This window comes from Babylonia areolata, chromosome 19 (genome assembly GCF_041734735.1).
Source record: "Babylonia areolata isolate BAREFJ2019XMU chromosome 19, ASM4173473v1, whole genome shotgun sequence".
Lineage (NCBI taxonomy): Eukaryota > Metazoa > Mollusca > Gastropoda > Neogastropoda > Buccinidae > Babylonia > Babylonia areolata.
Window position 1 is genome coordinate 15,552,503 of NC_134894.1, and position 18,075 is coordinate 15,570,577.

The following is an 18,075-nucleotide window of genomic DNA, read 5'->3' on the forward strand; positions in this document are numbered from 1 at the left end:
TGTGTGTGTGTGTGTGTGTGTGAACGTCCAAAACTCAATGGAAGTCGCTATTCACATAAATAAGGCTTTTCAGTTAAGGTTGTGCCACGTGGATGGATAGTGACGGGCGCAATAGCAGAGTGGTTACAACGTTGGACATTCAATCTGAGGGTCCCGGGTTCGAAACTCGGTGACGGCACCTGGTGGGTAAAGGGTGGAGATTGTTCCGATCTCCCAGGTCAACATATGTCCAGAACTGCTTGTTCATGAACACCTTTCGGGTGTGTACGCAAGCAGAAGATCAAAATACGCACGTTAAATTTCCTGTCATCCATGTCAGCGTTTGGTGGATTATGGAAACAAGAACACACCTAGCATGTACACCCGAAAACGGATTATGGCTGCCTACATGGCGGGGAGAATAAATAAAACGGTCATACACGTAAAATGTTATATGTCTGTAAGAGAATGTATGTGTGCGTGACTGAAACCTAATTGAATAACACAGGAAACGAATGATGAGAGCGAAATGGCAGCCGTCAGTCGGCTCTTACCGAGGTAGGCAGCCTGTTGAGCAAACGACCCCGTGTTTGTAAAGCGCTTAGAACTTGGTCTCTGACCGAGGATCGTCGCTATATAAGTATTGTATTGTATTGTATTGTATTGTATTGTATTATAGTACTGTTTTTTGTCACAACAGATTCCTCAGTGAATTTTGAGCTGCTCTCACCAGGGAGAGTGTGTCGCTACACTGACCCCATCACCCATTTTTCTGTATTTTTATCTGCCTGCAATTATATGTTTTCATATCGAAGTGGATTTTTCTACAGTACTTTGCCAGGGACAACCCTTTTGTTGCCGAGGGGTTCTTTTACGTGCGCTAAGTGCATGCCGCACACGGGACCTCGGTTTATCGTCTCATCCGAATGACTGGCGTCCAGGCAACCACTCAAGGTCTAGTGGATGGGGGGAGAAAATACTGGTGACTCTGGGATTCGAACCAGTGCGCTCAGATTCTCTCGCTTCCTAGGCGGACGCGTTACTTCTAGGCCAACACTCAACATCATATCATAGCATATTATTCTGCGGGATAAAAACGGCCATACACGTAAAAGCCCACTCGTGTACGTATGAGTGAACGTGGGAGTTGCACCCCACGAACGAAGAAGAAGAAGAATATGTTGTTCTGCATGACGTGTTTTGTGCCTTTGACTGACCAGACGGCCGACGCAGCGGAACGACAACCCCAACTGTTTCCCCATCACCCTCTTCCCTCTGACGGATCGGTTCTTCAAGACCAGCTGTATGAACTTCGTCAGGTCCAAACCCTTCGCCCCCTCCCCTACGTGTCACTCCGGTACGTTGTGTTGTGGTGTGTTGTGTTGTGTTCTGTGTTGTGGTGTGGGTGTGTTGTGTTGTGGTGTGTTGTGGTCTGTGTTGTGGTGTGGGTGTGTTGTGTTGTGGTGTGTTGTGGTGTGGTGTGTTGTGTTGTGTTGTGTTGTGGTGTGGTGTGGTGTGGTGTGGTGTGGTGTGGTGTGTTTTGTGTTGTGTTGTGGTGTGGTGTGTTGTGGTGTGTTGTGTTGTGTTGTGTGGTGTGTTGTGGTGTGGTGTGTTGTGGTGTGTTGTGGTGTGGTGTGTTGTGGTGTGGTGTGGTGTGTTGTGTTGTGGTGTGTTGTGGTGTGTTGTGTTGTGTTGTGGTGTGGTGTGGTGTGGTGGTGTGGTGTGGTGTGGTGTGGTGTGTTGTGTTGTGGTGTGTTGTGGTGTGTTGTGTTGTGTTGTGGTGTGGTGTGGTGTGGTGTGTTCTGTGTTGTGGTGTGTTGTGGTGTGTTGTGTTGTGCTGTGTGGTGTGGTGTGATGTGGTGTGGTGTGGTGTGTGTTGTGGTGTGGTGTGTTGTGATATGTTGTGTTGTGTTGTGCTGTGTGGTGTAGTGTGGTGTGGTGTGTGTTGTGTTGTGTTCTGTGGTGTGGTGTGGTGTGGTGTGTGTTGTGTTGTGTTCTGTGGTGTGGTGTGGTGTGTGTTGTGTTGTGTGGTGTGGTGTGGTGTGTGTTGTGTTGTGTTGTGTTCTGTGGTGTGGTGTGTGTGGTGTGGTGTGCTGTGGTGTGGTGTGGTGTGTTGTGCTGTGTTGTGTTGTGTTCTGTGGTGTGGTGTGGTGTTGTGTTGTGGTGTGTTGTGTTGTGCTGTGTTGCGCTGTGTGGTGTGTGTGGTGTGGTGTGGTGTGGTGTGGTGTGGTGTGTTGTGTTCTGTGGTGTGGTGTGTGTGGTGTGGTGTGGTGTGTTGTTGTGTTGTGTTGTGTTGTGCTGTGCTGTGTTGTGTTGTGTGGTGTGGTGTGGTGTGGTGTTGTGTGTGCTGTGCTGTGCTGTGTGGTGTGGTGTGCTGTGCTGTGCTGTGTGGTGTAGTGTGGTGTGTTGTGATGTGTTGTGTTGCGGTGTGACGACGACGATGAGGAGGAGGAGGAGGAGGAGGATAATAATGAGGGTGATGAGGATGGTGACGATAATAACACGTGTGACTGTGTCTGACCAGACACGAGGGAGCAGGGCAACTCGCAGACGTCGTTCTTGGACGCCTCCCAGGTCTACGGGAGCTCGCTGGGTGACCAGGGTGTGCTGCGGACATGGCTGGCCGGTCAGTGGTGATGATACTGTTCCTGCTGCTACTACGGCTACTACTACATTTAATAATAATAATAAAAATAATAATAATAATAATAATAATGATAATAATGATAATAATAATAATAATAATAATCATGATGATGATGATGATATTAATGATGATGATGAGAAGAAGAATGATAATAATGATAATGATGATGATAATAATAATCATCACCATCATCATCATCATCATCATCATCATCATCATCATCATAATGAAGAGTTGTAGTAGTACTTGCTGCTGTTGTTATAGTAGTTGTAGTAGTAGTAAAGCAATAGTGACGATAATAATGATAATGATATACTTTATATAGCGCTTTACTTAATATACTTTATATAGCGCTTTACTAGCAGTAGCAACATCTAAGCGATTTATAAACCCAATAATGATATATAAAAGAATGAATCGAGTAAACGCATAAGATGAAGTCGAAACAGATGTACGAGTAATTCATCATTTAAAAAATGGCCATAGAAACACAGTTATTGAATCAAGAAAGCACACTTTACACATTTTCATGTATCGCTGTAATACAAGCAGTAGTAAGTTCTAAGCGGTTTATAAATCCAGTGCTGAACATGAATCCAGTAAGCACACCAGACGAAGTAGAGACATAAAAAAAAGAGTAATTCATCATTTCAAAATGGTCATTGAAACAGTCATTTATATCATAAGAACACAATTTACTAAACACAAAATAATATACTTTCAATATAACAACTCTCGCATTACAGCACACGTGCACAAGAACCTCAGTGAACAGCTAAAATAAGAGCGACCACAGTTTAATCAGTTACACCTGTATAAAAGAAGCACAATCATAATTTTGGCTATATCATAGGGATTCTACTGCGCTGTTTCTGTCTGTGGGGTTGAATTCACTGTCTAGAAATAGGTGGATAGCGCACGCCTTCCTTGAGCCCCTTTGCTAACTGAAGCCAGCGGAAGTGTTCAACCAGCCATCTTACAACTCGTGTCAGTATAGCACGAAACGGTAACTTCATATATGTAGCCGAGCGCTCAGCTGGCTACGATGACTGCTTCACAGCATGCTTTCACTTGCTCGTGGCGTTAGTTAAGCTGACATTGTGTGTGTGCCTCCGCACCAAGTTCGCGCTACGTGTCACTGCACTGTTTTCCTGTAATAACTTTTGAAGATAAACTATTGGAGATATCAATCAAGACACAACATTTGGCATGTCGTGGGGTTAAGCATGACACGATTTCATCGAAGATACACGGTTACAATTCAGCGACTACCACCAGTTTGCAGACGACTTCTCAACGGACTGACGGCGGGATGCGAATAACAATATGGCGACCAGTTGGCTTCAGCTTTCATGGCTAATGAGCTATCCATCTATTGTTAGATGAGTGGGTTGAATCTAACGACCTATTGGAAGGGCGAATGTTTCAGTGCTGCGATCTTAGTGTTGTGAAGGTTTCGTTGATCAAAAGAGGTGGTCTGTTCATAATTCAGTCATGGAAAGAGAGAGAGAGAGCGGGGGGGGGGGGGGGGAGAAGGGAAGGAGCCAAGAGTGCTGGGTATGAGAAAGAGAGACAGACAGACAGACAGACAGAGAGCTAGGCAGTGACATGAAGCATTGTTTGTGTTCACAGGACAGCTGAAATCCTCGCGGTACGACCTGCTGCCCGAAAACAGCACCACCATGTGTACCAAGCGGCCCAGCTCCAGAGACTTCTGCTTTGGTGCCGGTACCTGCCGTTTTGTACTGAACTGCACTTACTGTATTGTACTGTACTGTACTTATTGTATTGTACTGTACTGAACTGTACTTACTGTATTGTACTGTACCGTACTTATTGTATTGTATTGTACTGAACTGTACTTACTGTATTGTACTGTACTGTACTTATTGTATTGTATTGTACTGAACTGTACTTATTGTATTGTACTGTACTGTACTGTACTTATTGTATTGTATTGTACTGAACTGTACTTACTGTATTGTACTGTACTGTACTGTACTTATTGTATTGTATTGTACTGAACTGTACGTACTGTATTGTACTGTACTGTGCTTATTGTATTGTGTTATATTGCATTGTACTATACTTACTGTATTGTACTGTATTGTACTTAGTGTATTGTATTGTACTGTACTTAGTGTATTGTACTGTTCTGTATTGTATTGTTTTGTATTGTACTGTACTTAGTGTATTGTACTGTTCTGTATTGTATTATATTGTACTGTACTTACTGTACTGTACTGTACTTATTGTATTCTATTGCACTGTACTTAGTGTATAGTACTGTTCTGTACTATACTTATTGTATTGTACTGCACTGTACTTATTGTATTATATTGTACTGTACTTACTGTACTGTACTGTACTTATTGTATTCTATTGCACTGTACTTAGTGTATAGTACTGTTCTGTACTATACTTATTGTATTGTACTGTATTTATTGTACTGTATTGTACTGTACCTAGTGCATTGTACTGTTCTGTATTGTTTTGTATTGTACTGTACTTATTGTATTGTACTGGACTGTACTTATTGTATTCTATCGTATTGCACTGTATCGATTGGTGACTGGTGGTCACACGTGGTGTGTCAGGTGACACGCGGGTGAACGAGCATCCCATGCTGTCCAGCATCCACACGGTGTTCCACAGGTACCACAACACCCTGGCCTCTCACCTGTCCTATCTCAACCCCCACTGGAACGACGAGACACTCTACCAGGTCAGTGGATTCCTCAGTTAAAACAGGGTGTGTGTTTTTCAAGGGCGCTGGGATAGAGGCCGTAACGTGAAAATACCTTGCAGACCCCATGGCTTTACAAAGTGCGCTGTGATTTTTTTTTTTTTTTTTTTTTTTTTTTTTTTTTTTTTAGCCCCCGAATGTTTTAGGTTTTGTGTTCTATATTTCAGTTTCAGTTTCTCAAGGAGATGTCACTGCATCCAGACAAATCCTTAGAAGCTACACCACATTTACTGGGCAGATGCTTGACAGCAGCATACCCCCCCCCCCTCCCCCTATCTCTCTCTCTCTCTTATCCATCTGTCAATGTATGTGTGTGTGTTTGTGTGTGTGCTTGTGTATGTGTGTGTGTGTGTGTGTGTGTGTGTGTGTTCTTTATCACATTCCTTCTGCAGGACTTCTTTCTGTTTTGTTTTGTTTTTCTTCTTTCTTTCTCCCCTTTCCATTAAATATATATGTTACTGTAATTGGTGTAGATTAGCAAGGACAGATTGGAAGAATGGGGCATGCCTAAAGTCTTAATCCTGGAATAAAAAAAGACGTTTTGAGTTCTGAGTTGAGTTCTCTCTCTCTTCTGAGTTCTGTGTTCTCTCGCTCTGGCTGTGTGTATCTGTTTGTCTGTATGTATGTCCGTCTTTCTGTCACTCTCTCACTCTCTCTCTCTCTCTCACTCACTCTCTCTCTCTCTGGCTGTGTGTGTCTGTCTGGCTCCCTCTCTTTCTCTCCTCTCTCTCTCTCTCTCTCTCTCTCTCTCTAATTGTGTGTATCTGTCTGTATGTATGTATGTCCGTCTGTGTCTTCTCTTTCTCTCTGTCTCTCTGTCTCTCACTCTCTCTTTCTCTCTCTAATTGTTCGTATCTGTCTGCCTGTGTGTTTGTCCGTCTGTCTCTCTGTCTCTGTCTCTCTGTCTCTCTCCCTCTCTCTCTCTCTCTCTCTCTAGTTGTTTGTATCTGTCTGCCTGTATGTATGTCCGTCTCTCTCTCACTCTCTCTCTCTCTCTCTGGCTGTGTGTGTCTGTCTGTCTCTCTCTCCCTATCCCTCTCTCTAATTGTGTGTATCTGTCTGTATGTATGTATGTCCGTCTGTCTCTTCTCTCTCTCTGTCTCTCTCTCACTCTCTCTAATTGTTTGTATCTGTCTGCCTATGTGTATGTCCGTCTGTCTCTCTCTACGTATCTCTGTCTCTCTGCCTCTCTCCCTCTCTCTCTCTAGTTGTTTGTATCTGTATGTACGTCTCTCTCTCTCTCTCTCTCTCTCTCTCTCTCTCTGCCTCTCTCTCTCTGTCACTCTAGTGACTCACACACCACACTCTCCCTGTCCACGCAGGAAACCCGCAAGATCATCGGCGCCATCATGCAGCGCGTGACCTACGCAGAGTACCTTCCCTTGGTGCTGGGCGAGCGGGAGATGGCGCGCTACAACCTGACGCTAGATGGCGCCAGACCCTACGTGTACGACCCCTACCTTAACCCCAACATCTTCAACTCTTTCTCCACGGCAGCCTTCAGGTTCGGCCACTCCATGGTGCACGGCAAGAACAGCTTTGGCTATCAGACGGTGTGTGGGGTGTGTGGGAAGGGGTTGGAGGGCGAGGGGAGGACAGGGGGTAGGGAAGTGTGTGTATGTGAACTCAGAACTCAGAACTCAGAACTCAGAACTCATTTAATTGTCGTAAAACCATCATAGGAATTATGGACACTATAAACTAAACACAACAAGCAAACAAAAAGTAAAAGCAATAAGTTGTGAGCACATGCAGGATATTCCATAAGACATAGTTATGGACTGCGAACTTTAAAGCATTCATATATGTATTTTGCCAGTTCTGGTTGGAAATAATTTTGTGGCAACAGAGAACTCGGCCTTTGGATTATTGTGTTGCCAGTGCCATCTGGCCAATGATTCGAAGACTGGGAATTGACTGTCACAAGTAGGCGAGATCTCAAGTCAGAGTACACACTACACTTGTCCAGAAAATGCAGTTCATCCTCTATAACTCCACATGATTTACATAGCCGGTCTTTCCTAGTTACGTTGTAGTGACGTCCACGCTCAATTTCAAGTTCATGTGCACTTATTCGCAATCGACATAGTGCTCCTCTGTGTTTAGTATTTTTGCAGCTGATCAGGTAAGGTTGTAATGTATAAGTGTTTGCAATTTTGCAATAAAAGGAGAGCCTTGAAATGGTCTCGTTCTTTCTGCTGTTCCAATATTGAACATATTTATCCTGTAATTTATTCAAGACTGAATATTTTAGTCGCTTAATGCTGAGTGTGCCTTGGTTCTCCCATACGTGGGAGAATCCAATTGAAACCAGTATCTTTTTGATAAAATTAAGCCAAGGAACTTTTTCCAATGAATCCATCGATAACATATCATCATATGCTTGCCTCAAATAGCTATCTTCTTTTGATTCTATGATGTGTACCCAAAATGAGATGACCTGACACACTGCGGTCAGAGAAATGGGGTATCTGCCCAGTTCTGCCAGGACTGGTAACTTAATTGATCTTTTGTGTACGCCCATTAAGCTCCTACAGAAGTTGACATGTACATTTTCTGATGGGCATTTTGCGGAGAGAAAGGCATCAAATTGGTTGAACAGCATAGAGGGCGTGGAGAAGTTTGTCGCAGTTTGATTGAATGGAAACCACACCTCAGCGCCGTAACTGAGAATTGGGGTGACTAAAATGTCAAACAGTTGCGTCATTACATCAATTTTTACTTCTTTCCCTCGCACACTGCGTTTCAGAGCATGCGCTGCTTTATGTCCTTGTTTGGCTAAGTGGTCTTCAGCAAGGTGAAAATTTCCACTCTTATGAAAAATAACTCCCAAGTATTTTTATCTATCCGTCGTTTCGATGCAGTTATCGCCACATGAAAAGAGCACTGGTATTTTGGGGTCGTTTTTTGTGAAAATTACGACTTTTGTTTTGTCCCTGTTGATTTTAAGCCCCCATTGCAAACAGTATTCATGTAGTTGGTCTAGTTTGTTTTGTAGTCCGACTTTTGTTGTCGAGAGCATCACAATGTCATCCGCATATAACAGATAAGGGATCTGAGTCTTGGTTGTTTCATTGATGTATGGTGAGGTGTCATCGTGTATATATTCTCTTATGTCATTAATGAAAATATTGAATAGCGTGGGGCTAATAACATTTCCCTGAAGCACTCCTTTTTTAACTGCGATAGAATCTGTAAACCCCTCGTTTGATTTACCACATACAGTTGAATTTTGGTACATCTCTTTTATAATGTGGAAACATTTTCCATTTATCCCCATTTTGTTTAGTTTCAAAAGAAGTGCATCATGCCATATATTGTCAAATGCCTTATTAAAATCAACAAAACAGCTGTAGAGACGCCCATTTCTTTTATTGATGGTGTTGTCAATTATCTTTTTCAGGATGAATATGTGATCAGTGGTTCTAGAATGCCTTCTGAAACCAGCCTGCTCTTTTATTAGTAACTCGTTTTGTTCTAGGTATGTTTCAATTCTTCTGTTGATAACTTGACAAAACAGTTTCCCAAAGGTGCTGTTGAGTGTTATACCCCGATAATTGTTAGGATTGGTTGGGTCTCCACTTTTAAAGATAGGAACATTTATTCCGTCTTTCCACTGACTGGGATAAATACCAGTCTGAAATATGGCATTGAATAACTTGCATACAGTAGCACTGATGCTGGGCATGCTTGCTTTGAGCATTTCGCTTGTAATTCCGTCTTTACCGGGGGCTTTATTGGTCTTGAGACTCTTTACGGCTCGCATTATTTCAGTCATCGTAAAAGGATTGTCCAGGACAAACACTGGCATAGTCTGTTTTATTCTATCAAGTTCTTTTTGTACGTGTTCTTTCCTAGCTTTATCAACGGGTACTTCACTACTTATCAAGTTTTCTAAATGATTAATCCATTTACCTGCAGATAATGTGTGTCTCTGCGGTTGAGTAGAACTATCTGCATTTTTTAGTTCAGATAGTATTTTCCAAACTTTTTGGGGGTCGTGCTCCATTGCTGTGTTTAAACTTCTCACAAGTTCATTTCTGTACGTCTTTTTTGTTTTCTTTATGGTCTTCTTGTATGCTTTCAGGCAAGAAAAGTATTTATTTTGAATGTTTCTGTTAAAAGGATTTCTGTTCAATGCATTCAGTAAAGATCGCACCTCTTTCCTTTGAATGAAACAGTCATGTGTGAACCACTTTTTAGACGGCTTCATTTTCCGTTTCGTGCATCTAATCTTATGTTTGATCGATAAATCGGCCGCTGCAATAATAGTGTTTGTGAGATTTGACACAGAGTTTTCAATTTCTTCTTTGGCAGTATGTACGTTTCGGAAGTTAACTTTTTCGAGTCCTTCGTTAATAGAGATTATCTTATTTGAAACTGACAAAGTCTTAAGTGCTGATGCTAACTTTTCGGCAGAGCCCTCCTCCCAAAAGAAAGAACGGTTGTATTTTGAGTCTCTTAAAGTGGGACATTCCTTTCTACTGACAGAACTAACAGGGGGTGAACTCTTTCTTGCGACTGGTAGATGAATGAACAATTCGATAGGACAGTGATCTGAAAACATGGTAAGATTTTTTACCTTGCATTTCATCACCTTTCGCATAAGGTCCTGGGAACACGTAAAGTAATCTACGACACTTTTCCCTGTTGGCGAAAAGCATGTGGGGTTACCATGTAAGTCACCAAGAGTTCTCCCATTTAAAATATACATATTATTTTCCATGCATAGTTTAACAAACCTTCTTCCATATTTCTGTACTACTTTATCTGACGAACTTCTTTTGTGCACATAATCACATGTGTAGTTAAATGGGACATCATACATATTGTTCTCACCGTCCATCTGGATAAAATCATCTAGCATACCAGTTCGTGCATTGAAGTCACCACACAAAATGACATTACCTTTTGTGGTAAACAGTTCTACATCCTTATCTAGTTGTTCCCATATGTCCCGTGTGTGGTCACGTCCAAAGGAGGAGAATTCAGGTGGTATGTATACACAGCCAACATAAGTGTCTTGATCTGTATTAAAACTTTTTATCAGCATCCACACAATGTCACTACTGCTCTGTGGCAGGAACTTAATACCTGGTCTTAAATATTCTTTCACAAATACAGATATTCCACCAGAGGCTTTCTGTGCCTTTGCTCGCTTTGTCCTACAGTAGTGTACCCCTGTTGCAAAGCCAGGTAAAAATATATCTTTGGTCTTATCCCTGTCCAGGTGTGTTTCCTGGCAAATAACGATATCATAGCTTGAAAATAAATCTGTCACTTCTTTTTCTGTGAACTTGTTTGTTTTTGTTCCGTCGATAGTTTCCCTAAAACCTTTGATGTTCCACGACAGTATCTTCACAACGGTATTTTGATTCAGTGATGTCTCTAATTCTGTGCTACGGTGCTATGGTCTTCAGGAGAAATGACAATCGTTTTATCAAGTATCTGTTTGTGTTGGTACAGTGCTAAGGTCAGTGTAACATAATGGTCAGTAAAACGCATACTTCCAGGACTTATGTAGACAGTACCTTACATTAAGCGTGTCTCAGTATCGGTCAGTCCAGTGAATATAGTGTCTGTCTTGACGATCACTATGACGGGACGCACGGTAGTGTGTGTGTGTGTGTGTGTGTGTGTGTGTGTGTGTGTGTGTGTGTGTGTGTGTGTGTGTGTGTGTGTTCGGCCACTCCATGGTGCACTGCAAGAACAGCTTTGGCTATCAGATTGTGTGGGTGGGTGGGAAGGGGCGGTGAAGTGTGTGTGTGTGTGTGTGTGTGTGTGTGTGTGTGTGTGTGTGTGTGTGTGTGTGTGTGCATGTCTCATATATTCGTGTGTGTGTGTGTGTGTGTGTGTGTGTGTGTGTGTGTGTGTGTAGAATGAGAGAAGGGGTGGGGGGTAGACCAGTGAAGAATCCCTGTCCTCGTCTCTTACTGTCTGCTACTCTCTCTGTCTGTCTGTGTCGCCCTCCTCTCTCTCTCTCTCTCTCTCTCTCTCTCTCTCTCTCTCTCTCTCTCTCTCCATACATGCCAGGAGATTATTCTTTTACTCATACATACAATCCAATATTGACTACGCTTCCACTCTTTGGGATTCAGCAAGTCTTGATTTACTAAAACCATTGATTAGCATCCACAAAAAAGTCGTGAAATTAACCATTGACAAATCTTCAACATTGACAGAAACTGATTACAATAGGAATCCTTCCACTCAAGGCTAAGCTATTATACAGTAAAGGACTGTTCATGCACAAAATCAATCATGGCAACGCTCCACCCTATCTGACAATTATACTCAGCTTTAATAATTGTCGACATTTACATAAGATACCATTTACTACGATGTTTTTATGTAAATCAAGCCTTGCATATTCAGAGGGGGGTTGCGGGGGTAAGGAGGGGGATAGGGAGAGGGGAGGGGGCGGGGGGTATGGAATCATATCCCAGAAACTTTAAAAACCGAATCAAAAATTATAATCTAACTTACATATATTATGCCTAATGAATCTCTCAAAATTGGCACCTCTTTATCCTAAAATGTACTGATAATGTTTCAATATCATTACTATTCTATGAATATAGAAAATGATATTTGCTATAAATTCACCACCCATGTCCCATCTCTGTCAATCTATCTCTCCTCATTTATATATATATATATATATATATATATATATATATATATATATATATATATATATATATATATATATATATGTGTGTGTGTGTGTGTGTGTGTGTGTGTGTGTGTGTATTAATAATGATTTGATCTTTTCAACGATAGTCTGTCGTTGTGTCGTATTTAATTAGGTAACGTACATGTTTTCATTTGTGCCTTTTATTTTCATATGTAACTCTGTGTGTGTGTGTGTGTGTGTGTGTGTGTGTGTGTGTGTGTGTGTGTGTGTGTGTGTGTGTGTGTGTGTTTTGCCTTTCCCTTTTTTTTCGTTTTTTTGTTTTGTTTTGTTTTTTTTTGTTTTTTGGGTGTTTTTTTACCTTTGGCTTTTCTTCTTTGCCCTTGAGGGCTGGACGTAAAAAAAAAGCAGCTATGTTTACTCCACCACCCTCGTGAAATAAAAATTCGCTTCGTTTCGTTTCGTTTCATTTCCTCTCTCTCTCTCTCTCTCTCTCTCTCTCTCTCTCTCTCTCTCTCTCTCTCTCTCTCTCTCTCTCTCTCTCTCTCTCTCTCTCTCTCTCTCTCTCTCTCTCTCTCTCCCTCGTTACTTTTCTGTGTTAATTTCACTTGAATCATTCATGTGTAGCATTCATGCTAGGGTTTTGTTGTTGTTTTTCCCTTGGTGTGTGTGTGTGTGTGTGTGTGTGTGTGTGTGTGTGTGTGTGTGTGTGTGTGTGTGTGTGTGTGTGTTAGTGTGTGTGTGTGTGTGCGTATGCGTGTGTGCGTGTGTGTGTTACTCGCTTCCGTTCCGTACAGATGTGAGCGATGTTGTGTGTCTCAGTTTGACGCTGTGTTATACTCGTACATTATACATGTATTAAGTATTCAGTATAACTACATTGATATGCGTACATGTTTGTGTGTCTCTTAGAACAACGGCAGATGTGTAAGTCGGCCAAAGTGCTAATATCTTCACCGTTGGAAAATAAAGATTCATTCATTCATTCATTCATTCATTCTCTCTCTCTCTCTCTCTCGCTCTCGCTCTCGCTCTCTCTCGCTCTCTCTCAAAGGAAACAACAAACGATCTGATTTAAGGTGAGATAGACACCTTGTTTTGTATCCAAGGGTCATGTGTAAACTGGTATTGAGTTAAAACGAACATAGCTTTCGTATCTCTCTGAGAATGGTTGTTGTTTTTTTCCTGTCCCATCATTTGCACCGTTTCAGTGGCATTCCTCCCACGCCACTCATTTCGAGTCGCCGGACACGGACACACCCGGGTTCATTTGTCGCAGTCCCGGCGCCTGCAGTCCACAAGGAACCATTGATGTTAGGTTGCCAGGAGGCCACACACCAGAGGAGACCCTGCACTTCTGCGAAGTTACTTCGGGTGGTGCTCAGTAGTGCCCGTTCTGATTTAGCGTACTTCCGACACCTGCTGACGACAATAATGGCTTAGTCTGGCTCTCTCTCTCTCTCTCTCTCTCTCTCTCTCTCTCTCTCTCTCTCTCTCTCTCTCTGTGGTCTCTCTTGCAGGTGGATCTGAGGGACATGTTCTTCCATCCCCACTTCGTCCAGCGCGGTCGGGGCAGGGGGCTGACCATGCTGCTCAACGGACTGGTCCGGGACCGCTCCCAGTCGCGCGACCGCTTCATGAACACTGACCTCACCGACCAGCTGTTCCGCACGCGCCAGGGCCGGAGCCTGGACCTGGTTTCCTTGAACGTGCAGAGGGGGAGGGACCACGGACTTCCGGCCTATGACCACTTCCGCCAGCTGTGCGGGCTGCCCTCGTTGAAGGAAGCCGTTGCCATGGGCAAGTTCGCTGACGTGCCTTTCCTCAGAGTGTACCGGTCAGTTTGGGTTGTGTGGTGTGTGTTGAGGGTGTGGGGGTGGCGTAGTGGGGATTGTGTGTGTGTGACCGTCGTGTGTGTGTGTGTGTGTGTGTGTGTCGTGTGTGTGCATGTGTGTGTGTGTGTTTGTGTGTGTGTGTGTGTGTGTCTGTGTGTGTGTGTGTGTCTGTGTGTGTATGTGTGTGTCTGTCTGTGTCTGTGTGTGGAAACGTCTCTCCAGCAAAATACTTCAGTTTGTAAATATTTAAAAAGATCCTGGAAGTAAACTTTGTGATGTGTGTGTGTGTGTACCTGAGTGTGTGTGTGTGTGTGTGTGTGTGTGTGTGTGTGTGTGTGTGTGTGTGTGCACGCGCTCGCGTCTGTGTACATGTGTACCTGAGTGTGTGTGTGTGTGTGTGTGTGTGTGTGTGTGTGCGTGCACGCGCACGCGTCTGTGTACATGTGTACCTGAGTGTGTGTGTGTGTGTGTGTGTGTGTGTGTGTGTGTGTGTGTGTGTGTGTGTCAGGGACCTGGAGGACGTGGACCTGTTCAGCGGAGGACTGACGGAGGGCGTGGAGGAGAGGGGGTCTGTGGTGGGCCCCACCTTCTCCTGCCTGCTGGCACGCCAGTTCCACGCCCTCAAGTTCGGGGACCGCTTCTGGTACCAGAACACCCTGCACCCTGGGGCCTTCACCCCGGGTATGTGTCTGATAATGATGATGATGATGTGTGGGGCGGGGAGGTGGGTGCGTGGGAAGGTGTGTGTGTGTGTGTGTGTGTGTGTGCTCAAGATCACTATATCTTGGGGTACTGGGCTCCACTCATTGTAGAATGTAGTAAATATCGCAAGCGGTAAAATATAAAGATTAAAAAAAAAATTAAAAAAAACAGTCGTCTTTGTATTGTAAACTTGTGATTTAAAAATGCAGCAATTTTTCGCTGGAGTACAGCTTCTTCGTGCATGGGCATAAAGAAACCAGAGCTTCACAGCTGGTTAAATGGCATCCAGTGAGTAAAAATTCAGGTGAAACTGGGCAGGTCAAGGAACGTATGCTGCATGCAGAACAAAGCTCTAGCCGTTAACAAACTACTCACACAATCAAACATGCACAATTCCAGAATTCACTCACCCAGCCAGCCAACACAAAGCCACACATCTGTCCTGCACCACCATCCTTCCAATTTACTTGGAGAAAAAGAAAAGCGCGGAAGGAACACACACACACACACACACACACACACACACACACACACACACACACACACACACACACACACACACACACACACACACACACACACACGCTTGCATCCACCGGAAGTGGACAACCGAATCAGGGTGATAACACCACAGACTGTCTCTGTGTACATGCTTGAATATGTCAATCAAGAAAAGAGGCAATGATAATATCAATGATCAATGTGTAAAGTGTATAACTAATGTATAAAGTATTTAGAATGTTGGATTTCATAAATAAATGTGAACATGAATGAACAGACAGGCAGCCAACTAGGTGAAAAGATACATATAAAGCTACCCCCCCCCCCCCCCCCCCCCCTCTGTATAAACCACGAGATGCCATTCACATGGTGGTCGGAGAGGTGAAGGTTAGGATTCACAGAAGAGACCGGGCGTGAATACAAAACTGCTGACCCATTCAGATGGTGAACAATTCATCCAAGACCTTGCCAACAAAAGATAACTCCGTAAGATTAGAACAGAACTGTTGATAGGCAAATACGAAGGGAAGTAGTTCATCATATAATGGTGGGAGAGGGGTGGGCGAGGTAGCCACAGGTTCAAGGAAGTAAAATGAATCATACGCATGCTAAAATGTTTGTTACATGATGAAAAATTGAAGAAAAAGAATCTTATTTGATAACAATGATACAGCAAGAAATACAGAGATTGCCTTTTTAAGGGGTGAGGCAGGGAAGGTTTTTGAAAGCAGAACGGTCGATAACTTACGGGATGACCGATTTTTCTCGTTCTTTGCGTAGATGACTAGAACCCATTGACAACATTAAAAGTGCTCATGACGTAACAATTTAATTTCTTTAGAAATAACATTTTTCACCCGCGAATTGGGGAAAAGGATTGTATGGTTCATACTAGATAATTATCTGCTCACTAATTTCGATTCAACAGCAACAACAACAACAAATAAATAACTAAATAAATAAAAGCCCCAGAAGAGTGTGATTTGGGGGGCATTCATCAATGATAAGCAAATAAATACACGTTTGCAAGAGATAATATATCGTTCAAAAACAAGAGATGTAAATTTTTTTTTTTTTTTTGGGGGGGGGGGGGGGGGGGGGGGGGGGGGTGGACCGCCCCCCACCCCCCCACTCCCCCCACCCCAAACAAAAGGATATAGTAATAAAAGCAACAACAACAACAACAACAAAAGCGATGGGTGCTTGGTAACAACAGGCAGCTGAATAAACACGAAGCTCAAAATGATAATATGATGATGGTGGTGACTGTGTGTGCAGAACAAATCCGGACGATAGAGGGCATCAAGCTGTCTGATGTGCTGTGTGCCACCGGCGGCATGACCGCTGTGCAGACCTTCCCCTTCATCAAGGCCTCCGCTGGGTACCTGCCCTTCTCCTTCCCCCTCCTTCTCCTTCCCCCTCCTTCTCCGCCCTCCTCCTCCTCCTCCTTCCCCCTCCTCCTTCTCTTTCCTCTCTTGTCTGCCGCGTACCCCTGTGTGTGTGTGTGTGTGTGTGTGTGTGTGTGTGTGTACCTGCTTTCCTCTTCCCCCTCCTCCTCCTCCTTTCCTCTGTTGTCTGCCGCGTACTTCTCTGTGTGTAAGTTTGTGTGTGTGTCTGTGTGTCTGTGTGTGTCTGTGTGTGTGTGCCTCTCTTATACTCCTCTCTCTCATCCTCATTAATCTCCTCTTCCTCTCCAGCCATCCCTCTCCTCTCTGTGTCTTCCTCCTCCTCCATCCCTCTCCTCTTTATGTCTTCATCCTCCTCCATCCCTCTCCTCTTTATGTCTTCCTCCTCCTCCATCCCTCTCCTCTTTATGTCTTCCTCCTCCTCCATCCCTCTCCTCTTTATGTCTTCTTCCTCCTCCATCCCTCTCCTCTCTTTGTCTTGCTCCTCCTCCATCCCTCTCCTCTTTATGTCTTCTTCCTCCTCCATCCCTCTCCTCTTTATGTCTTCCCCCTCCTCCATCCCTCTCCTGTCTGTGTCTTCCTCCTCCATCCCTCTCCTGTCTGTGTCTTCCTCCTCCATCCCTCTCCTGTCTGTGTCTTCCTCCTCCTCCATCCCTCTCCTGTCTGTGTCTTCCTCCTCCTCCATCCCTCTCTTCTCTTTGTCTTCCTCCTCCTCCATCCCTCTCCTCTCTATGTCTTCCTCCTCCTCCATCCCTCTCCTCTCTATGTCTTCCTCCTCCTCCATCCCTCTCCTCTTTATGTCTTCCTCCTTCTCCATCCCTCTCCTCTTTATGTCTTTCTCCTCCTCCATCACTCTCCTCTCTATGTCTTCCTCCTCCTCCTCCATCCCTCTCCTCTTTATGTCTTCCTCCTCCTCCATCCCTCTCCTCTTTATGTCTTCCTCCTCCTCCATCCCTCTCCTCTTTATGTCTTCCTCCTCCTCCATCCCTCTCCTCTCTATGTCTTCCTCCTCCTCCATCCCTCTCCTCTTTTTGTCTTCCTCCTCCTCCATCCCTCTCCTCTTTTTGTCTTCCTCCTCCATCCCTCTCCTCTTTTTGTCTTCCTCCTCCTCCATCCCTCTCCTCTTTATGTCTTCCTCCTCCTCCATCCCTCTCCTCTTTATGTCTTCTTCCTCCTCCATCCCTCTCCTCTTTATGTCTTCCTCCTCCTCCATCCCTCTCCTATTTATGTCTTCCTCCTCCTCCATCACTCTCCTCTTTATGTCTTCCTCCTCCTCCATCACTCTCCTCTCTATGTCTTCCTCCTCCTCCATCCCTCTCCTCTTTTTGTCTTCCTCCTCCTCCATCCCTCTCCTCTTTATGTCTTCCTCCTCCTCCATCCCTCTCCTCTTTATGTCTTCCTCCTCCTCCATCCCTCTCCTCTTTATGTCTTCCTCCTCCTCCATCCCTCTCTTCTCTGTGTCTTCCTCCTCCTCTACCACTCTCCTCTTTATGTCTTCCTCCTCCATTTCTTTCATCGCTATGTCTTCCTCCTCCTCCATCCCTCTCCTCTTTATGTTTTCCTCCTCCATCCCTCTCCTCTTTATGTCTTCCTCCTCCTCCATTTCTTTCATTTCTATGTCTTCC

At 44.1% G+C, this 18,075-nt stretch overlaps 1 protein-coding gene across 1 annotated transcript in view; it reads left to right on the top strand.

The window, feature by feature from the left end:
* Window positions 1-18,075, top strand: part of LOC143294083 (thyroid peroxidase-like) — a 32,094-nt gene that overhangs the window by 9,857 nt on the left and 4,162 nt on the right. The window contains exons 6-13 of the mRNA XM_076605506.1: window positions 1,200-1,336; window positions 2,504-2,605; window positions 4,259-4,354; window positions 5,224-5,351; window positions 6,695-6,925; window positions 13,527-13,843; window positions 14,350-14,522; window positions 16,323-16,425. Coding sequence (XP_076461621.1) covers window positions 1,200-1,336; window positions 2,504-2,605; window positions 4,259-4,354; window positions 5,224-5,351; window positions 6,695-6,925; window positions 13,527-13,843; window positions 14,350-14,522; window positions 16,323-16,425 — 1,287 coding nt within the window. The remainder of the gene's footprint in view (window positions 1-1,199; window positions 1,337-2,503; window positions 2,606-4,258; window positions 4,355-5,223; window positions 5,352-6,694; window positions 6,926-13,526; window positions 13,844-14,349; window positions 14,523-16,322; window positions 16,426-18,075) is intronic.